The sequence below is a fragment of the Tursiops truncatus genome, chromosome 15, assembly GCF_011762595.2.
Source record: "Tursiops truncatus isolate mTurTru1 chromosome 15, mTurTru1.mat.Y, whole genome shotgun sequence".
NCBI lineage: Eukaryota > Metazoa > Chordata > Mammalia > Artiodactyla > Delphinidae > Tursiops > Tursiops truncatus.
In genome coordinates this window covers 38,116,781-38,139,837 of record NC_047048.1, presented here as the reverse complement: position 1 = coordinate 38,139,837, position 23,057 = coordinate 38,116,781, and the positions used below count along the sequence as shown (strand labels likewise).

At 51.7% G+C, this 23,057-nt stretch overlaps 1 protein-coding gene across 7 annotated transcripts in view; it reads right to left on the bottom strand.

Moving 5' to 3' along the window:
- Window positions 1-22,104, bottom strand: part of NPRL3 (NPR3 like, GATOR1 complex subunit) — a 33,189-nt gene extending 11,085 nt beyond the window's left edge. Inside the window, exons 1-6 of one of the 7 annotated variants that reach the window (XR_012326179.1) lie at window positions 21,805-22,104; window positions 17,407-17,476; window positions 12,927-13,056; window positions 11,581-11,655; window positions 6,810-6,963; window positions 5,560-5,641 (exon numbers count right to left, since the gene is read on the bottom strand). Coding sequence is in view for 6 of the 7 variants with exons in the window: in XM_073792577.1 (XP_073648678.1) it covers window positions 5,560-5,641; window positions 6,810-6,963; window positions 11,581-11,655; window positions 12,927-13,056; window positions 17,407-17,476; window positions 21,805-21,922 (629 nt within the window). In the remaining variant the exon portion in view is untranslated. Of the gene's footprint in view, window positions 1-5,559; window positions 5,642-6,809; window positions 6,964-11,580; window positions 11,656-12,636; window positions 12,717-12,926; window positions 13,062-17,406; window positions 17,477-21,804 lie in introns of those variants that run through there. The other 6 variants (XM_073792577.1, XM_073792576.1, XM_033839422.2 and 3 more) reach the window with 6 other exon arrangements.
- Between the last annotated feature and the right edge of the window lie 953 nt (window positions 22,105-23,057).

The following is a 23,057-nucleotide window of genomic DNA, read 5'->3' as shown; positions in this document are numbered from 1 at the left end:
GTTTGGCCATTGCTGATGACACAGCCCCTTAAGGTGAAACCCAGGCACAGGTTTGGTGACTGTCACAATTTGGGGAAGAGACCCCGGGTCCTTCCCCAGGTCCCAGTGGAGGACACCGCTCTTGGCTTCTTCCAGAAGGAAGCAAGTACACCTGAGCAGACAGAGGCTCCTGGAGCCTCCCCACTCCTTGGCCACGGGCCTTTGTGGGCTGGACGGCTCACGTCAAACCCTGGGAAACAGCGTCTTCAGGGATCAAAAGTCACACGAAGGGGACCCAGGGTAGTGGCTCCACTTGCCTGGGCAACATTTATGCTCTCAGCATCTGTGTATGAGGGAAGCAGGCAGGGGAAACTGGGCGCCAGCTCCTCCTCCATTCACTTCACCCCTGCTCGGAAAGGCTGGTGGATTCAAAATCAAGGTCTTCCTGTCTCTGAGCTCCCCTCTAGGACATGGCTCAAAGTGCCTGCTAGAATGAATGCCGCAGAGTCAGAAGTAAACACTGAGAGGCCTCTCATTTCAGAGGTAGCCGTGTGGGCTCCTCAAGGAGCCCAGGGATGCCACGCGCAGGTTGTCGAGTCACACGGCACATGCAGAGGCCCCAAGCACTGGTTCGGGCTCCTGGGGCACAATTTACAGCCCTGCACTTGGGGGCTCCCACTCAGCGGTGCCGAGAAAGACACAGGGAATCGTAAGCAAACTGTGTGAACACGAGAAGCCCAAGAGAGTGGTAAGAAAAGGGATGGGGGGAGGGTGCAGGGGTGTGTATGGGCTGGGAGGGGGCTTGGGACAGGCCTCATGGAGACTCAGCTGCAAGTGCCGAATCTGGGTACCAGGGAAACGAAGAGTCAAGGCCTGTGCAGACTCTCCACCATGTCACTGTCCCCAGAGCCCTGGCCACACAGTCTGGGCACATGCTGGCATGGGGTCCTCTTCTCTGGGGGGAGACACGCCCTCCCTGGGTCCCTAGTTTCCACGTGGACTTTACTCCGTGTTCCCAACACTGGCGACCGCCTCCCGTGGGGCACTTGGCACTGAGGCCGGTGCCTCTTTACAAACAAACGGAGCTCTGTAGCGTGCGGACCCTGAGCGCCATCTCCAGCAGCACCCGAGGGCCAGCTGCAGGCCCAGGCGAACCCCGGGACACCCTGGAACAAGCCAGGAGGGAGGGCGCCGCACTGGGAATGTCCTATAAACCCCACCGCCATCAAGAGGTGAGCCCGGAGCTGTGCTGAGGTCTGTCAGGAGGAGGAAAGAGAGATGTTTGCCCTTGTTTCTCAAGTGTGTGCGGCTTTAAGACAAGACTAGCAGAGTAGAAGTTGGGCCCGAAATGGGTCCTGGGAAGCTCTCACTTCCATTTGCCAGCAGTTAACGGTTGGGTCTGGGAACTCTGAGGAAAAACACTGCCCCCGTGTGAGGCTTATCCGGCCCCTCACACAGCTCCGAGACGCCGCCCCGCCTGCGACTTGAGATAGATGCTCCTCCAGAGCCCGCGTCCTGAGGCGGCCACACCGGCCTTCCAACAAGCTCTTATCTTTCACACCCCAGACGACTGTGCACCAGCTCATTTCATCAGCTCACACCTCAGCATCCTAGAAAGAATTTCAATTCCTAACCTAACGTCCTCCTCTAGCCTCGGACCGGTCACCCTTCTTCCTGCCCCAGGCCAGAGACCTTCGAAGCCAGCCCTACACCCTTTGGTCCAAACACAACATGCACTGGGACGAAACTGCACATGACCCACGAGGTCTGGGTGGGCTCCAAAAGGCCAACCTTGAAATGTTTAAGTTTAGGTTTAAGTGCGTTTCATGGCAACAGGGACTGAAATGCCCAGGATACTTGCAGACGTGTCTGTGGGCCCACCCCTGCTCTGGATGGGCAGCAGTGAGGCAGCATCCCCAGCGCACACAGCACCGCCCGCAGGCCCGGACCTGGGTGGCTTCCCCAGGCTCCCAGCCTCCCGGGCCCACCACAGGCCCTGTCAGCTCTGAGAACTCTTCAACAAGCACTCCTTTGAGCCCCACGGAATCCACATCAAGGGGACTCGTGTTTACTCATCCCTTCAACCACATGCCGAGCACGAGGGCTGTGTCACAGAAAGCGAGAGGATGTCCCTGACCTCATGGGGTGCTGTCACTCAAGTCACGAAGCTGCACAGGCAGACACAGGTGCTGGGCAAGTTGAGGCGGCCACAGGCGCCTAAGTCCCGGGGCACAGGACCGCCAGGCCACACCACAAACCCGGATTTTAATTAAAGCAGCCAATCCAGAGCCATTCCTTTGCAAAGTCCCACCCCAACCCCTAACCTCAACCAGTTCTCACAGCTTCCAGCCTCTCACTTCTGCTCTGAGAACACCCTTCCCAGGGGTCAGCCAGCAAGTCTCCACCAGGAAAGAGCTGTATGTTCCCCACCGCCTGCGCAGCCTCCCCTTCTTAGCTCCAAGGTGCAGTCCACCCTGCAAGAGCAGAGTGGGCCAGGCCAGACCCTCGAGGCCAACATGGACCTGGTGGGTCAGAGGGAAGGCCACAGACCACGGGGCTCCTGGGAAGTCTCAGAGCCGCTGCTGTTGCCAGGCGGGGACAGGGGACGGGGAGGACACAGATGCCCCCGGGACTCCTGCGGGAGAAGCACCGCCGGTTTCCCTGGGGCCGGACCCAGGACCTAGGAGCCTGTTTCCAGACCCCACTTGGTCAGAGTGAGGTCTGGAAATAGGAAGGATGGGGTGGTTTCACCTGGAGGAAACTGACACACCTCGGTTCTGGAAGGAATCTAAGTGCTGAATGGTGGACCCTGGCAGCTGTTTTTGCCGCAAACGCTGACTCCTGTCCTTGGAACTAGTGCCACTAGAGGGTGCTGGGCTGCCCCAAGCCCCAGCTCGGCCGGCCCAGCAGGTCACCAAGGAAGCAGCCAACTCTCCAGGGCCTCATTCCCTCCAACTTTCCAACACAATTCAAACCTAAGAAATCACAGCTCATTATTCACTTAGAAATATAAAGTCTGGTTCTGGTTTGCTTTTTATTGTAATTCCACGTTAGCGTGAACTTAGCTTGTAGTCTAATCCTACTTGAGGCATGCAAACTCCCACTCAGAAAATGGCAACAGTTTCCAAGGAAGGGGTTTCTCATACCAGCCCACCCAGACCAGAGGGCAGTAATTCTCTTACTGCAGGAAAAACTGTCATGTGATCATGTGGATAAAAAGAGACAGGGTCAGACTACAAGACCAGAAATCTGTTCTGGGTCAAGACCAAGGCTTCGCCAAGAGGTCTCCAGAGCAGGAGGGACCAGAAACCAAGGCAATCATGCAGCAAGGGGCGTTTCACGCTGCTCTGATCTCCCCCAACGCCCAGAGGTCACCGAAATAAAGAAACGGAAACTCCAGCCCGGACGCACACCCCAAAGGACAGCTCTCCCTCCCACATAAAGGCACCTGTGCCCCCAACAGAACACGGGTGAGGGGGGAAAACTTCCCTGGCGGTCCAGTGGTTAGGACTCTACGCTTTCACCACAGAGGGCGCAGGTTCAACCTCTAGTCGGGGAACTAAGATCCCCCAAGCTGTGCAGCTGGGCCAAAAAAGAAAAAAAAACAAAACAGGTGAGGAGTCGGAGCAGAGCGCTCACAGAAAAGGAAACAGGGATGTTCCACACGTGAAGTCGTGCACACCTGCGTTCAGATAAAGCTGCCCTGAGACCCCGTCCTCCACACATCACGGTGGGCAGAACCCAAAAGCTCACAAGACCCTGTGCTGGCAAAGCTCAGGTGCTGCTGATTCAGGTGCTGCTGATGGGAATGCAGACCGAGCCGCAGAAGGAAGTGCCTCCAAATGACACGCACACCTGACCTATTCAGCCCGGCAATTCTCTTAGGAATTTATCTCATGGATGCACAAGCACTCGCACGAAATAACACGCATATAGTTGAGCAGCACGTCTTTCAGCAGCAAAAGCTGGAGTCAATGATGCCCCAGGGAGGGGGCAGGCAGCTGTGCAGCAAGAAGTCAGTCCCTATTTACCAACAGACAGACGTCTGTCGGTAAGCTGCATGTTAAAGTGAGGAGGTAAAGGGCGAACTGTGCACTCAGTGCGCTCTGGCTACGAAAGGGTTCACTGTATGTGCTTCAGCACCTTGCGAGAGGGCGCACAACACTCGGCTGCCTGATGCAATGTACCCTGCCACCAGGAAGGAAACCTGGCGAGGGTGCAACGGGAAAGAAACTCTGTGCTCTGACTTTCAAACTCAAAGGACAGGTGACCTTTTCAAAGGCTTAAGTTAAAAAAAAGGAAACTTACCAAAAGGTCATAGTGATTATCACTGGGTATGGGATTATAGATGATTTTTATTTCCTTTATATTTTTTTATATTTCCCAAATGTCTATAATAAACACATATCATTGGTGAAATCAGAAAAAATATTAACATTAAAAAAAAAAGAAAGGGACTTCCCTGGTGGTCCAGTGGCTAAGACTCCACGTTCCCAGTGCAGGGGGCCCAGCTTCAATCCCTGGTCGGGGAACTAGATCCCGCATGCCGCAACTAAAGGTCCCACACGCTGCAGTGAAGATCCCCGATGGTGCTGTGGCCCCAGCTCTCAGATCAGGTCCACCTCCAGCAGGGAATGTGGGTCCACTGGACAGAACGAAGCCCCGAGAAAGCCGGGGCAGGGGAGGTGTGGGAGCAGAGGAGAATGTGGGGAAGTTGGGGGTGGTGGAGAGGAGAGAGGCCTGCACCTACACACTATCTGTCCAGCAACATGCCTGGTGCTGCAAGGTCCCCTCAGCCCTGAGAGGCCCCTGGTGAGCCAACTGGCCAGGTGCACTTGGGCAGACAGCCCCCCACCCCCATTCCCCATCCCATCCCCGCTGCAGACCCAGGGCCAGGGAGCAGTGGTCAGAGCCACACGGACGCTCTTTAAAAAGAAGAGAAGTGGGGCTTCCCTGGTGGTGCAGTGGTTGAGAGTCCGCCTGCCGATGCAGGGGACACGGGTTCGTGCCCCGGTCCGGGAAGATCCCACATGCCACGGAGCAGCTGGGCCCGTGAGCCATGGCCGCTGAGCCTGTGCGTCCGGGGCCTGTGCTCCGCAACAGGAGAGGCCACAGCAGTGAGAGGCCCGCGTACCGCAAAAAAAAGAAAAAAAAAGAAGAGAAGTGCCTTGCTGGTCCACGTTTAAGAGAGTTGGTGCTGAGCCACTAATATGAGCAGTGTCTCCAACGCCTGCTGCCCTCACACACTCAGGGTCCCAAACCCCCACGACCCCGGTGCGGGGGAAGCAGAGCCAACCCCAGCCCCAGCCCCTGAGCCTCAGTCTCCTCGTGGGTGAGGTGGCGACCGTGACCGCGCCTAACGAAGGTGGGCCTGGAACTTGGCACAGTGTTGCGCTCAGTCAGCATCACCGTGCATTTCAGGTCCCATGCTCAGCTTTCTTCAGCTTCATTTTCTGGCTAAAGACAAGTCTGGAGGTGACCGTCCCAGCGGGGCTCCTCCCCAGCCTCCCCCCATCTCAGGCACAGCAGGGAAATGGCACTAGCCCGGGGAGGCCCATGGGAAGCAGACCACCGCCTCACCTGTCGTAAGCGTCCTTGAGGTCCCTGGCCAGCTTGCACTTGGGCAGGATGTGATGGAACGGGGACTGAGGCCCATCATTTGCTGCAAGAATTGTAACACAGAGGACTCAGAGTCTGCACAGCGAGGAGCTTGCACAGGCCAGAAGACAAGCTTAACCTAAAAAGAATTTTAAGTGGCTGTAAACCAAACATCAGGAAATTCTCCACTGGTGTGCTCAACCGTCTTTATACGGGATGTCTGGATTTACCCTTCACCGGTGGCCCAACCTGACCCTGTAGCCACAGCCCTCACAGGAAGAAACCCTTCTGCAGCTACCCTGCAGGCTCCCCGCAGGCTGCCAGAGCCACCCCCACCTCAGACCAATCACTCCCTGCCTCACCCCACTCCTTCCCCCACACACTTACACCAGTGCAATTTATTTTCATGATCCAAAGTCTCTTGTTAATCTTTTCTCATAAATGTCTAACAAAAAATATATGTACTTAAATTGAACTTTTAAAAATTTCCTGTGAAAAAGTCACAGATTCTAAAGAGAATGTTTAAAAAACAAAACTTCTGGATTGTTATTAGCTAGTACATAACTGGGCAAAACAAATATATTACACATTTTGACAACTAACTGTCAAACAACAAAAGATAACTTTTACTGAAAAAATGCACCCAAGTGACAGAGTTCATGTACACTTCTACTTATTGCTAAAATTAGCCCAGGTTCACTGGCAAATCTGTTCCTAGTTTTCTCTTCTGTTATGGAGGTGCTGATCCGAGAAGACGGAGGTGAACAGGCTGTGACAGGTGGGCATCTCTCTGCTCTGAAATGTTGACAGTACACCAAAGCCTCATGGGGATCTATCATCAGACACTACTTTTAATAACTGGTCAGCTGATAACTCAGTTGGGTCCCCCTTCAATTTAGGTGAAAGCAAAGAACTACCCCCCGCCGCCAGCTCAATCTTCCTGCTGCCCCTCTGCATGTCCCCTGCTTCAGGGGACTGTCCAGCAGGACCAGGGCGGGGCAGGCGGTGCCTGACCTGCAGGAAGAGCCACCGTGCAGGGGCCTGGGGGGAGGGGAATGTTTTGGGCTGGGAAGCCACTCCTGGAACATCAGTTCAGGAATCTGGGTCTAGCTGTGTCCCTTGGGGATCTTCCTGTGCACCCAGGGCTGCTTAGCCCACCATACAGACCATTAGTTTCCACATCGGCCCACCCAATGGGGTCCCTACCCAGAGAAGCCGCCTGCCGCCCTCACCGTCAGCCATGGCAGACACCTCGTCCTGCAGCGCCAGGATCAGCTTGGCCTCCCGCGTGAGGTACTGGCAGCGGCGCTCCTCGTGCTGCAGCACGGTGGCAATGCGGCGGGAGAGGTTGTGCAGACAGTTTATCACCGATGGGTCAGCGTTGGCCTGCAGGAGAGAGGCCACAGCCAACCCGATCATAGCACATGCACTCGGGGAGGACATACAGCAACACTCAGAGCCCCTCTCTGGGTGCCACCACTGTCCCCAGTCCCGGGTCCCCTCTAGGGCCTGTCCCAGCAACGTGGGCATGGACCGGCCGCCTGGACGGAACACAGATGGCTCCATGGGGGTCCCCGGTGGGGAGGGAGGGGGGACACAGGCATTTCTAACAAGCAGAGAGAGGTGCCCATGCTCAGGGCCCCAGGCCAGGGCCATGCAGGAAGGCAGAAGATGTTCAGGCATCCACTCTGGACGTGACAGAGGCAGCCCAGTGGCACAATGGAAGGCACACATCCCATCAGCCACCTGCTGTGCGACCCCGGATCACAGGCTCTCATCTGAGAAAGGAGAACAGTGGCCCCTCTCTCAGCAATCAGTCAACATGTCAAGTGCTCAGAACACAGCAAAACCCCTGGCAGTGTCTGCGGTCACCAATGTGCCACTGAGTGCTAGTGGACAGGATCGGCTGTGTGAGAATTTGGTCACACAGCCCATGTTACAACAAGGACACGGTGTGAGAAACAGAAGCACCAGGCCCACTGTTCAGTGAAGACCTGTCCTCAGTGTAAACAGCTCTTCCTGAGACCCTGGCTAACAGAGAAGCCAGGAGGCGCCAGGCCATCCCCTTCCCTCCGCGTCCATGCTCACTCTGGGACCTATCAGGGGCCACAGCCAGGCCAGGCGGGCGCATCCACCCAGGCCAAGGGTGGGGCAGGCAGCTGTGGGGTCTGTGAAGATGGAACACGGAGCAGATAACCAGCCACAGTGACTCAGCGCTCCAGGAGGCCGCCAGAACAGCTGAGTCATCCCGTGGGTGGAGGTGGGAGCAGTGGTGCCCATGATTAGAACCTCTGGTCGCCCTGCCCCCGGTTATCTACAGGCAGGGCCCTGTGGTGAGTGTCCACAGCCAGGCTCCTGGGCCAGACCCTGACCTGACTCAGTAAACCCGTTCACCACCTGGAGCTGGAGATACTTTCTGAGCTCCTACAGACCCATGTTCGCAAACAGAACACACCCCAGGCAGCACACCTGTGCGGGGACCGGGCCCACCTACGGGCAGCAGCCCTGCCCCAAGCCCAGGACAGCCCCTCAAGTGTCCCCGCAAGGTCACGGGACGGAGGGTCTGGGGTATAGGGTGTACACAACTGCCTCAGAACAAAATGTTCTGCTTTAGATTTTAGAGAAATCTGTGTAAAATTCCTCCCCGCAGCAAAGCAGAGAGAGGAGAATGACCTGGGCGCGTGGTTACTCCCTTGAAGAAGTAGCCCAGTCACACCTGAGAGCCTCATCCCCCATCACGCTCCTCCTGGCTAGGGCACAACGGTGTCGCAAGTCAGGCGTCTGGGGCCGCTCGCTCACACTCCGGGATGAGCGAGGATGGAGCGAGCCTGGGTGTCCCAACCGGCTGCACAGGCCAGGCTTGGCTCAGGGTGCCCACAGAGCCTGGGCTACGTGGGGCCACAGTGAGAAAGCGACCACCCAGGATGTGCCAGCCCTGAATGGAGCTCTGAGAAACACCCACTCTCCCCACACCCAACGTGAAGCAACAGTGAAGTGTAGGGATTTGCCTGCGAGATTTTCTCACCCTGAAACTTGTACCCAAATCCAGTCAGGCCTTCAGAGCTAACGTTCAGCTTGCGGGAAACACACGGACATGGAGCAAGCCTGACTGCACACTGAGATGGGTCCGACCGTGGACCCTTCACAGGACAAAGGAGGGGCGAGTCAGAGACCTGGAGACACAAGCCCCAAGCTTGTGTGGGCTGGCTTCTGGTTTTCACCCAGGTTCAGACAGGTCAACGGGAAAAAACGCTGTGGCAACTAGGGCACGTTTCCATGGACCAGGTACTAGCTGATACCAGCTTACGGTGAGCTCTGTCAGGTATGGTATAAAATAGCTGCCCCCCTTTTCCAGAGACGCCTCCTGAAGTGTGTGGGGTGAGCAGACATGAGGTCTGAGGCTTGTCTTGAAATACTTGAGCGATGGGTTGGGGGCAGATGGAGCCAGGGTGCAAGGCAGCAGCTGTGGGATCTCAGAGACAGGTGTGCAAGGACCATCAATCTATTGTCACTAGCTCAGGGTTTGTTTACAACTTTTCAAAATAAAAAGGGTGCACATTTTTTTTTTAGCATGCACATTTTAAAATAACTACAGAAAAGAAGAAAAAAACTGGCCCACCCTTTATGCTATTTTAAATTCCTCCCACTGTTCACCTCATGGCCTCTGTGCTCTGAAATCCTACACTACCCTGTTCCCACTGCTTTAACCTGGCAGTGAGCCACCCACCCGCTCCAGGGTCTGGCCTCGCCCCCATTTCTCATCTTCAGTGGCCACAGGACGTTCCAGTGTGTAAAACCACTATCCTGTCTAATCATTCCCCAACTACTGGATACCAGGATTATTTCCAGCCTACTTATTATAAAAATCTTCATACAACTTTAAAATCTGCCTGTTTTCTTGACTGTCGTGTCCATGGGTGTCATACACTCCGCTATCACACCCTGCTCCCCAGAGATGAGGGCTTGCCAGCAACATCCAGGGTGGGGCCGAGGCTGCTTCTCATGGCCCACCCCACAGGGGCTATCAGTGCTGACGGGCGGAGAGCACTGGTCATGGTTTTGGTTTGTCTGTCTTTAACTTGAGTTCTCTTTGTGGATGTCTGTATTACGTAATGATATAAGTAATAAAGGGACACTGTGAAAATGCAAACGCTATGGAAGTGCACAAAGCAGAAAGTAAGAGTCTCCTCTCGGAACCTCAAGCCCCGGGACAGCCACCAGGAACAGCTGGTTTTGTTTTAACTTGCAGCTCTTTCTTTATCAACAAGGTGGGCCAGTTTTAAGGATTACGCTCCCTTCAGAGAGGAGGAAGCTACATTTAGGAGCTCTTCCCTAGCGTTATTCTGATTCTGAACTCTTCAGTGAGACCTGTGGTCTCCACAACAGAAAAGCCTCAGTGGGAAAAACACTCTGAGACTAAGGCACCTGATATGACAGGCTCCCTCCTGCTCAGGCTCACCCGCGCCACAGCAAAGGGTACAGAGCACACTGCTCCTTGTCACCAAGATCTAGCCACTTTCTCACTGACACTTCTGTACAAAAGCCGTTGTGCAGCTCACATGTGCCCAGCCAGAAAGAACTACTGGATTCTTTGGTGAAAACCGATAGTGGGATATGTCTGAGGAATGCCATTATCTAACAGTATGGAATATATACATTTCCTAAATTTCAAAGTCCCTTCATAGTAATACCAGCCAGTCCTTACCCAGGGGTGCTTTTTATATTTATTTAGATCCCTTGTATTTTGACAGCTTTATTGAAAAGAAATTCCCTGTAACTAGTGAAAACACAACTTCAGACAGTGCTGGGAACTGCCAAAAGAAATAATTACACTTAATTATAAAACATCAGAAAATAACAAGTGTTGGCAAGGATGTAGAGAAATTGGAACCCTCGTACATGGCTGGTGGGGATGTAGAACGGTGCGGCTGGTGGGGATGTAAAACGGTGCAGCTGCTGTGGAAAACAGCCTGGCAGCTCCTCAAATGGTTAAACATAGAGTCACCACGTGACCCAGCACTCCACTCCTAGCTATCGACCCCAAGGGAAAGGAAAACCTGCCTACACAAAACTTGTACACAAATGTCCTTAACAGCATTGTTCTTATAGCCAAAAGGTAGAAACAAACCAAAAGTTCACCAGTAGATAAACAGATAAAGTATGGTCTATCGTACAATGGAATATGATTGGGCCACAAAAAGGAATAAAGTACTGATATACATTATAACATGGATGATTCAATTAAAAGATTTTTTTTTAAAAAACTAAAAATAATTTTTAAAAACCCACAAGGACCTGCTACATATCCCTACTGTATAGTAGTAGAGATATATACGTATCTATAGATATACATGTATATTCTTTTTCAGATTCTATTCCATTATAGATTATTACAAGATACTGAAGATAGTTCATATATATACTAACTGAATCACTTTGCTGTACACCTGAAACATTGTAAATCAACCACACTTCAATAAAAAAAAAAGATTATAAAAAAATGGATGAATCTCAAAATTATTATGTTAAGTGAAAGAAGTCAGACATCAGAGATCCTATTGTAGGATCCCTTTTATATGAAACATGCAGAACAGGTACATCCACAGAAAGAGAAAACACATTAGTTGTTTCTGGGGGCTGGGGGAGGGGAGAGAATGAGGAATAACTGGTGTCCTTTTGGGGCAACAAAAACTGGATAGTGGTGATAGTTACACAACACTGCTACCAGATGCCACCAAAATGTCTCTTTAAAATGGTTAAAATGGTAAATTTGATGTTATGTATATTTTACTTAAAAAAAAAAAGAAAAAAGAGGGAACAATGAAGTTAGACTCTTCCAGCCCCCAGGAGGGCCGGTGCCGTGCCCACAGCGGTCTGAGCTCTAAGTCAACAACACGGTCACTGGAAATGAGCTCTGCCCTCTCACCCCCTCCCCACCGCCCTCCCTAACCCTCCTCCCCACCCCACCTCCCTGATCTGCTCTTCAGCCATTTATACACTCACCCTCAGTGCAAATACCACATTAAAAAGAATCATGGTGGGAGCTTCCCTCTTCGGAGATGGATCTGTTTTGGAGACCTGTGAAAGAGGCACAGTTCTAGTGAATGAGAGCCACCACCTCCCAAGAAAAGCACTTAGAGCTATTACTTCAGGCAGGGAAAGTGTTCCAGAATACAGCAGAACCAGAGAAAAACAGAGCCCTAGGTCTCTGATAAGCGACCAGCGCCTTTGCACAGGCAAGTGCTGGCTGCATGGACAGACAGTCACAGTGGAGAAAGGAGCAGGAAGGTGCTGTGACCCAAAGTGACACGACTGTCCCAGTCACCTCGAGTGAGCTGAGGTGCCCAGAGGAGAAAAGGTGGAGAGGTGCTCAAGTGGCTGGAGTGCTCCCTGAGCAGACCCTCCCTTCCCCTCGCCAACCCCCGTGCCCACTTGAGTCCTCCCAGGCGGGACAAGTACTCAGGACAATGCTCCCACCCAGGAGAGACAGGGCTGCCGCTGGGGCACCCAGCCAGCCCAGGGCCCAAACACCAAGCTGCCTACAAGTGTTGCCACCAGAGGGCAGAGGAGTCCCTGGGCCATCTCAATCGGGCCTGTCACCATCCCTGTCCCTCCATGTCTCCAGGCCGGTACTGCCAAAGCTCCCCTCCGTCACCCACAGGCCATCAGTGGGGCTGAGCCTGCCTGAGCAGCATAGGTGCCACCACAGCCGTCTCCTCAGCCATGGTCCCCTGCCCTGGTGCCTCCATGTCTCAGAAGCTCCTCCTGTGGGCTTAGTCATGGAGAAGATCTGAGGACCACAACCCAGACCCTCACGGGATTTCTGGATTGTGTAAGTGGAGCTAAGTCTTGTGCTGTCACATCAAAACCCTTCAGAATCTAAGTGACACTGTGTGCAAAGGACTGACTGGCAGCTTCTGGTGTGCAAATTCCCTTGGGTAACAACAGTGCATTCAGGCCCCATCAGAGAACGCATAGAGAGGGTGTGGCACAACAGTAAGAGCTAAATTAATAACAATATTGGCTATGATATCACTTAATAAGAAGAAATGCTTGTACCACTTTATATAAAGTTCAAGAATCTGACAAACGCTGCTTAACTCGTTCTCTTGGCCTCCCCGCAGAAACCGGCATCATATCTACAAAGTAGAAGGCCACAGTCAGGAGAAAGGCTGGACGCAAACAGCAAAAGCTAAGAGCAGGGGCTGAGACACCAGGGCAAGGACGCCTGTGTCCTTCTCTGCCAGGCCCTCAGGGCCCAGGAGGAGGTGCAGCTAGGCAAGCACCTGATGGGATCTGCTGCATGGGGCTGCCTTCTACAGGCCCGCGTCAGCCCAGGGAGGGCGTACCTGGCCCAGCGCGTGCTGCAGCAGCGTCGGGTGCCCAACAAAACGCACGTTATCAATCTTCAGTTCAAACTTCTGCCCACACATTTCAGACTTGGTTGCCAAAATTGTTGCCAGAATGACATCTGAAAACCTTAAAATTAAAAAAAGGTAGAGTGGAAGAGAGTTAACCAAGTGCCACAGCACCAGACCTGCTGCCCCAGGGGTAGGGAGTAGCTGCGCGCAGGGTGGCTCTGCCCCCACTGATGACCTGGAAGCTTCTAACAGTCTCCCTTCTTTTTTTTGGACATTGGAGATTTTTCCTTTATTTTTTATTTATTTATTTTTTGATGTGGACCATTTTTAAAGTCTTTATTGAATTTGTTACAATATTACTTCTGTTTTATGTTTTTGGTTTTTTGGCCCCAAGGCATGTGGGATCTTAGTTCCCCGACCAGGGATCAAACACGCACCCCCTGCATTGGAAGGCGAAGTCTTAACCACTGGACCACCAAGAAGTCCCTATATTTTAATTTATTTTTGGCTGCATTGGGTCTTTGCTGCTGTGCGTGGGCTTTCTCTAGTTGTGGCGAGTGGGGGCCACTCCTCGTTGCAGTGTATGGGCTTCTCATTGCAGTGGCCTCTCCTGTTGCGGAGCACTGGCCCTAGGTGCGCGGCCTTCAGTAGTTGCAGCACGTGGGCTCAGCAGTTGTGGCACGTGGGCCCTAGAGTGCAAGCTCAGTAGCTGTGATTCACGGGCTTAGCTGCTCCGCGGCATGTGGGATCTTCCCAGACCAGGGACCAAACCCACGTCCCCCACACTGGCAGGCGGATTCTCAACCACTGCGTCACCAGGGAAGTCCCCCGACAGTCTCCCTTCTGAAGCAATCCCCAAGACTAGGGTCGCAAAGTCACCAAAACTACAAGGCGGAAGGTGCGTGCTGCCACCCTGGCCCCCGCCCGCCTGGGAAGGCAGGAGGAGCAAGGCACCTGCCCGGAGAGGAGGAAGCTGCGGGAGCCTGCGTGGCTTGTCAGGCTGGGGGCCTCCCCAACGGCCCAGGCGTGCTGGGCTGCTCCCCTCAGCTCCCGGGACCCCCACCCCTCAGTGCTGTGCGAAGGCCGAGGGGAAGCACGAATTGCAGCGTATTGATCACTCTCCTCACAGCTCGGCTGCCGGGCCCTTCCCTTACCCGCAACACTTAAACCTTCCAGCTTTTATTAGGAAAGAAAGGTTCCAGACGCACTAGATGTGCAGACCCACTGACTGACATGGACGGAGGGATGGACAGGGCTGGACACCATGGAGGAGGAATGACTGGGTGCAGGTAAGAGCAGTTTGGATATGATCCCTGTAAAACTGCCCCTTTTCCAGGCTCTTCTGCACCTTTACGTCTCCTTCCTGCCTGGGGGGTGGGGGTGGGGGATCAGATAAGGGAGAGTCACTGCAGGGAGGAGAGGACAGTGCAGACTCTTATCTCAGAGCCCAGGCTCGGGGCCTCCACTCTGGAAACTCGGATGCACCGTGTCTAACCTGGAGCCAGAAGGCAGACAAGTCCTGTGCTCATTTCTCCACCTGGGAAAGCATCTCCATCATGCAGGTCGGAGGACAGGCTGTGCTGAGAGGGGCTCCAGCCTCCCTGGGGCCGCATGCTGTCCTAAAGAGCCCATCAAGGACAAACACTCAGCGTTGAGTCCTGGGCTTTCCCGAGGAGCTGTGGTGAACAGGCACCACACCAGATACTTCTCTCCAGGAGGCCCTTGCTCTAGGGGGAGGGAAGCACTTCACACCAGAACCCTCGTCTTCAGAGAAGGGAAGGGTGCTGCACACCGCTGCAACTCCAAAACAGCAAACACCTCCAGGATAAACAGATCTAGGAGAGGGACCACTGGCTCCTGGCTCCTCGCACATTGCAGGGCTCACCAACCGATGCAGGAGTGACTCGGAGCCACCTGCAGCAAGGGCCTGGCTACGCTCGACCTGCACCGAGCAAGACAAAGCCCGGGACTTCCCAAGCCTCTCCCCTCCAGAGGGTGGGGAGCCTGGGGGGGGTCACGCTGGTGTCCAGCCTTCCTCCAGGACTGACGTGGTCTTCTAGGCGTCCTAAGTCGCCCTGTGGCTCCCAAACAAACCATAGGCAGAGGGTCTGTCAGAATGGGCTGCCATTCCACTTGCACAGTCTGGGCTGCGGTCAGACCTTCTGACACCGATACCATCAAAGACATTCTGGGACACGCGGCCCCCATAGCCAGAGCCCTTGGCCTCCCTTGTGGGTGTCTCCTCCCTGGAATACTGCTCCCTGGAGTGATTAAACCAGAGATGGAAGATTCCAGTGTCTTAGACCAGAATCGTTACATGCTTTCTTCAAAAGCCCCCAGTGGCTCACTCTGCCCAGGAAGCCGCATCTGAGGGCCCAGTTAGGGTGACGGAGGGCCCAGCGTGGTGGAACCTAACAAACACTGCTGCCCTAGAGCCTGACCCAGTGCCAACACTACCCGCCCTATCTGAACAAACACCTCCCTCTACTCTGCCACCCACTGACTCAGGACACACCAATAACAGATAGAAAAACAACCTCCCGCCACCCCAGAGACTTCACTTTTTACTGTGATATCCAAAAATCTCCACCAAAAACCTCTGCTCTGCCACAAAGAGCCTCAGATGGGCCTGAGCCCTGGCCCTCAGCCACCATTCCAGGAACCTAAGTTAGCCGGGCTGTGGGATGGGGACTGAGATTCAGAGGCAAGAAGTGGTGGCCTAGCTCACGACTATAAATGTCCAAATCCAAAGGCCAAACAGAAAGCGCTTTCCCCGCTTGGGCCCAGAGAGGCCGGGGTCTCCAAAAGCAGCCAACCAGAAAGCCAGGTGCTGCTCAAGTTAAAAGCCACACTGCCCTAAGTGGCCACTCAGGGAGGTCCCTCTGCTGTTTGGCCACTCTGCTTGTCTGAGCAAGTCTGGCCCACAGAGAAATCCACTCACCAGAGCTTAATATTACACACTGATGACAGAAAAAACACTTGAGTGGCTTTATACTTTATACAGCATCTGCTGACATAACATGCACAAAGACAGAGCTATGTCCATCATGACCTAACTGCCATAAATAGCAAATTGAAACAAAAACAAGTGTCAATGTTTGTTTGTTTGTTTTGGCCACACCACATGCCTTGAGGGGTCTTAGTTCCCTGACCAGGGATTGAGCCTGGGCCCTGGCAGTGAAAGCACCAAGTCCTAACCACTGGACCGCCAGGGAATTCCCTCAATATTTGTTTGTTGTTTCCAAAATTTAGAAAAATACTTTTCCCTTGTTTTGATGGTGAAAGGTCTGGTAAATATACTGTAACACAATAAAATCGCTGCTACAAAAACTAACATTTAGAGATTAAGAAAGAAAACACATTTAGAAAGATGAATCAGCCTAGCTGGAAGACAAGTCAAGACCTTCCATTCCTGCTGAGACACTTGGGAACAGGGCTTTTTCTCTGACCTGGCCAAAAAAAGAAGGGACAGCACGGAAGAGAGCTCGACTCTGCCCCCTCCCGTTCTGGGGGCTCCCAGATGCTCTGTGCACCTCCAACACCCAGGAGGTATGCCCTGTCGGGGATGGGAGGGCCCCACTGTATCCCTGCCTCCCAGAGAAGTGTCATATAAACCCCATGGGAACATTTTTGCCTCTAATGGGCGCACACAACAGCATCCAAGGCCAAGCATCACATGGATGTTAGACAGTCACTGGTCATGCCAGAGGTCCCTGACACCCTTACACAAAGGGATACAATCCCCTCTTGGAAGTACACAGCACTATGGCAGGCATGGTGCCATGTCAGAGAACTGAGGGAAACCATACTAACGCACTGCATGGCGAGGGCCCAGCATGGGGACCTCAGCTACTTTCCCACAGACGTTACCTCACGCAGGACTGGCAATTTACAATCTTTTCTCCTTCATCTGGGCCTGAGTTACAATTCATTAAGCTTTAAAATGAACATAAGAAGGCAGAAGTGGTCATTTCTCAAGGCTGCCACCCAGAAAGTACTTCCCAGAGAGAAGAGGGGTAGCATGCACAGGAAGGAACAGGACCTGCCTTTCATCCGGGCCCTAAAAAGCAAGGGTCACGACTGCCCTGGCTCTCAGGCCACCTCACCACCTGGACAGGCTGTGCTGCACCCAAGCACCTACATTTGACCTCTGGACACGTGCTTGACGACTAGGGTCTGAGGACAGCACTGCAATCTGCTGTCCTGCACGTTCCTCTCATGGGAGATAAATGTCCTGCAGGGACACGGCTTCATCTGTTCTCCAACCTGCCCTACCAACCACACAGCCCACAGCAGGACCATAAAGCCAAACTAGGCAGAAAGCCAGAGACTGGCAACACAATCCCCACCTCTGTCTGCCTGAAACCCCCGACCAAGTGGAAAAGAGAACACGGGGTTCCTCAGGGGAAAAAACATCTGGGTCAATGGGAGGACCAGGCCCGCCACGGAGTGAATGCAGAGCCCGTACCTGGAGTCGCCGTCCTGGTCCTCGGCATGCTCTCTGGTGCTGTTGACAGCATATCTGCTACGAGGCTTACCTGAGTGAAGGCAAAAAGGGGAAAATAGCTAAGAAAACAGGATCCATCCACATACAGGAAGGTTGTTGAACCATTAAAAGTGATGGCTTCTGCTCTTGGATTGGAAGAACTAATATTGTTAAAATGGCCATACTACTCAAAGCAATCTACAGATTCAATGCAATCTCTATCAAATTACCCATGATATTTTTCACAGAACTAGAACATATAATCCTAAAATTTATATGGAACCATAAAAGACCCAGAATTGCCAAAGCAATCCTGAGTAAAAAGAATGGAGCTGGAGGCATAACCCTCCCAGACTTCAGACAATACTACAAAGCTACAGTAATCAAAACAGCATGGTACTGGGACTTCCCTGGTGGCCCAGTGGTTAAGACTCCATGCTTCCACTGCAGGGGGTGTGGGTTCAATCCCTGGTCAGGGAACCAAGATCCTGCATGTCACATGGCACGGTCACAAAAAAAAAGTTTTAAATTATAGTTTCCAAGAAGCTGTGATAACATGGGAAATGTTCTTGCTACTATGTTAAGTTAAAAAAAAAAGGGATTTTATATATATACGCACACATGCGCACACACATGCTCTCAGTGTATGCTGGCAACTAGGCTGGAAAAAGCACAGGTAAAAGAAAGAATTTTTAAATGTCCATACAGCAATATCCTTCATATACAAAAACAACAATATCTTACCCAAATAATAACATTTAAAGACTTAAGGACAGGGACTTCCCTGGTGGCACAGTGGTTAAGAATCCGCCTGCTAATGCTGGGGATACAGGTTCAAGCCCACATGACGTGGAGCAACTAAGCCTGTGCACCACAACTACTGACCCTGCGCTCTAGAGCCCGTGAGCCACAACTACTGAGCCTGCATCCCACAACTACTGAAGCCCGCGCACCTAGAGCCCGTGCTCTGCAACAAGAGAAGCCACTGCAATGAGAAGCCCGTGCACCGCAACGAAGAGTAGCCCCTGCTCGCCTCAACTAGAGAAAGCCCGCACGGAGCAACGAAGACCCAATGCAGCCAAAAAATAAAGAAAAAAAAAAAAGAGACTTAAGGACATTTATCACAGGCAAGTTTTTCACGTACAAGAGGCCCAAGAAGAAAACAGAAATGCTAACAAGGGTGATGAGGATGAAAAGAGGACAGACTATGTTCCTGAATGAGAAGATTCAACATAAAGATCCCGTTTTCCCCATTTAATCACCATGTTTAATGTGACCCCCAAAACAATAGCAATGGCTTGGGAGTGGGATCTAACACAGTCACTGCTAATGTTTACAAGGAAAGCAAGCAGAAACACCAGGATGATGCTGAAGAAGAAAGGTGATGATAAATGACTAATCCTACCTGATGGTATAACACACTATAAAGTTACAATAATTCATCTGTGTGGAACCCACACATAGATAGATTATTGGGAGAGGTAAGAAAAGTCAGAAAACAAACTCAAATAAACATGGGAATTTAGTATGCCATGAAGGCAGCAAAACTAATCAGGAGGGCAACGTGAATGAGTCCATAAAATGATGCTGGGACTAGGCAGCCACACGGAAGAGAAAATTATACTGATTCTGAGCCAACCCCTCTCTAGCCGTGTGTGGGCCACATGTTCCCACATCTTTCTTCATCCATCTCAGCGCCTGCCCCACAAGGCTCCAGGAGGCAAATGGGGGCATACACACAGCTCTCAGCAAGTGCCCAGAAAATACCAGCTCCAGGGAGGAGCCTTCACCTTACACCAAAAGAAACACATTTTTAAAACAAGAAGATAAACATTCCACGGGAAAACATGAGAGACTCCTTTCGTTAATAATCTTGGAGAGCAGAAGCCTTTTCTATGTGTAACAAAACTCAGAAACCACTAAAGAACAGACTGAAAACTTGACTCCATAAAAATCAAAACTCAGAGGCACAGCTTCCCTGGTGGCGCAGTGGTTAAGAATCTGCCTGCCAATGTAGGGGACACGGGTTCGAGCCCTGGTCTGGGAAGATCCCACATGCCACGGAGCAACTAAGCCCGTGAGGCACAACTACTGAGCCTGCGTGTCTAGAGCCTGTGCTCCGCAACAAGAGAAGCCACGACAATGAGAAGCCCGCGCACCGCAATGAAGAGTAGCCCCCACTCGTCGCAACTAGAGAAAGCCCGCGCACAGAAACGAAAACCCAACACAGCCAAAAATAAATAAATAAATAAATAAATTTATTATTAAAAAAAAAACTCACAGGCAAACTGGCTAAATATGTACAGCTTTGTCAAAAAGGTCTATTTTTATCCTAAGTATATAAAAAATTCCTTCAAATCTGTAAAGAAAAAAAATCAAGCAATCCAAGAGGAAATTAGGCAAAGGTTATGAATAGGTGGTTCACTAAAAAGGAAATCCAAATGGCTTTGAAAACAGGAAAACATGATCACTCTCAGCTGGAAGGCAAATGCCCATTAAAACTACTATCAGATACAATTTTTCACCTATCTCATTAACAAACATAGAAAAATCTGATCTATTAAAAATACATAGCGGAGGGGCTTCCCTAGTGGCACAGTGGTTGGGAATCCGGCTGCCAGTGCAGGGGACACAGGTTCGAGCCCTGGTCTGGGAGGATCCCACATGCCACGGAGCAACTAAGCCCGTGCACCACAACTACTGAGCCTGCGCTCTGGAGCCCACGAGCCACAACTACTGAAGCTGGCATGCCTAGAGCCCATGCTCCACAACAAGAGAAGCCACCGCAATGAGAGGCCAATGCACCGCAGCAAAGAGTAGCCCCTGCTCGCCACAGCTAGAGAAAAGCCCGCGTGCAGCAACAAAAGACCCAACACAGCCAAAAATAAAATAAATCAAATAAATTAAAACAAAAAAACACAGCCGATCATCCCTTGGATATGAACACCCCATTTCTGTGAATTGATCATATATTCTGCAGAATGAAAATATATATCCATAAAGGACATTCACATTGTATTAGCAAAAGACTGGAAACAACTTAAATGCCCATCAACAGAAGACTGGATGACTAAATCACAGCAAATTCCTCCCATGATTCTGATAATTCTGAATCTATATCCAAGATGTAAAGTGAAAATGAAAACAGGGCAGAACAGTGTGAATTGTGTGCTCACTTGTGTTTAGAAAATAAAACAATGCATGTATATGCTTGTATTTACACAGAAGGTTTCGCAAAGATGCACAAGAAAATGGTAACAGCACCTGACCCTACAAGGGGATGTGGGTGGCTAGGATCGATGAAAGAACTTTCCTTTCATAATCTAAATCCATTTGTACCTTTAAAACTTTGTACCACAGTTAGAAATTTAAAAGTAATTTTTAGGGCTTCCCTGGTGGCACAGTGGTTAAGAATCCGCCTGCCACTGCAGGGGACACGGGTTCGAGCCCTGGTCCAGGAAGATCCCACATGCCACGGAGCAACTAAGCCCTCGCGCTGCAACTACTGAGCCTGCGCTCTAGAGCCCACGAGCCACAACTACTGAGCCCACGTGCCACAACTACTGAAGCCCGCGTGCCTAGAGACCGTGCTCCACAAGAGAAGCCACCACAATGAGAAGCCCGCGCACCGCAACAAAGAGCAGCCCCCGCTCGCCGTGACTAGATAAAGCCGGTGTGCAGCAACGAAGACCCAACACAGCCAAAAATGAAATGTATTTTTTTAAAAAGTAATTTTTTAAATCACATAAATTACAAATTGAACATTCATGATAGTGAAAAACTGCAAGTAACCTACACGTCCACCCATAGGGAAAGGGCATGTTCTTACCAGGCAGCTGTGTACAACCAAAAAGGGAGGTGATCTGTTTACTAGGTTGGAAAATGCTCCAAGGCAGATGGCCCAATGGAAAAAAGAGCGACTGAGAACAATACAGCTATGTGAGAGGGGGAAAAAACCCAAAGCAATAAACTATTTTTCTATGGAGGTATATTTGGTGTCTATGTACAGGAGGAACAATTATGAACATGGTAAGTGGTGATCCCTGCAAGCGAGGGAGGAGCAGCAGAACTGGGGGGAAGAGGTCAAAGAAAACTTCCGATGTACCTGGATTTCGTACTTAATCCAAGCTGAATACATTCATACGGTGCTTTAGCTCTTTTAAAAGGCCAGAGACACCGATGAAACGTTAGCAGGAGTGGCTTTGGCATGCTAAAACTATGAGTGATTTTTTTTTCCCCTGCTTCTTTTTACTTTTCTATCCTTCCCCAACACTCTGTGATGAGAAGGCACCGCCCGTACGATAAGAAGGAAAAAGGAAACGACTTCTCCGCTAACGGCGAGGGAGGCGGCGCCAGGCCCTCCGCCCGGCGCCCACTTACTTGTCTGGGACGCCGGGTGCTCCTGGCTCCTCTGGAAGGGGTACCTGAACAGCAGCTTATTGCCCCGGCTCCCCGAGCTCACCAGAATCACGCTGATGGGGCTGGTGTTGTCCCCCATCCCGCCGGGGGCCTGGGGAGGGGTCGGGCCGGGGCCAAGGCCGGGACGGGACGGGGGTGGGGGGCGGTGGGGACCCCCAGGTGGACGGGCCGGGGACGCGGAACAGAGCGCTCTAAGGACTGGTTGGGGGCGGGGGCCGAGGGGAGCCAAGCAGACGTCTCCCGCGCGACAGTGACGCAAACCAGGCTACCCCTAACGCGGCCGGCAACGCTCGCGAGATTCGCGCAACAGCACGGGGCAAACGCGCATAAAATGCTTGCGCGCGGACCGAAGGCGTTTGCGCAGGCGCAGGCTGCCGTGTGCGCAGGCGCGAGGCCGTCTCTGGGTGTTGTGCTCGTGCGCATGCGGGACGCGGCCCCTTTGTGGAGTGGGGAGAAGAGCCAGCGGGAAGGCTAGCGGGACTGTGTGGCTGGGTTAGTCGTACGGTTTAAGGAATCTTTCTCTAAATGTTGCTTTATTCGTTATAAAAGGAACACTTGCTTTGGGCAGAAAGTTCTTTCTTAGAAACATAAAGGACTAAAATAAAAAAGTAAAAAAAAAAAAATTACTTCAGTGGATCACGGACCTAAATGTAAGAGCTGACGCTGTAAAACTCTTAGGAGAAAACACGGGGGTTAAGTCCTCGTGACCTGGGGCTAGGCAGAGGTTTCTTAAATACGACACCAAGTGCACGAGCAACCGAAGAAGAAGTTAATTGTCCTGAATAGAGTTGCGAAATTTTGTGCTTCAAAGGACAAGACCAACAAAGTTAAAACAGCGCTCACGAACCGTGAGAAAATGTTTGCAAGTCATATATCTGATGAGGGAATTGTATCTAGAATATATATATTTTAAACTCTTACAACTCTACAAGAAAAAGACAAGTAGCCAACTGAGAAGTGGGCAAAAGATGTGAATAGATATTTCCCCAAGGAATATAGACAAGTAGCCTGGAAGTATGTGAAAAGATGCTCAAACATCATTCCTCGTTAGACAAACGCAAATCAAAACCAGAAAGAGAACACATCACACCCACTAGGATGGCTATAATCCAAAAGAAAAATGACAAGTGTTGGTGAAATTGGTATCTTGAGACACTGCTGGTGGGAATGTAAAATGATGCAGCTACTGTGGAAGACAGCCTAGCAGTTCCTCA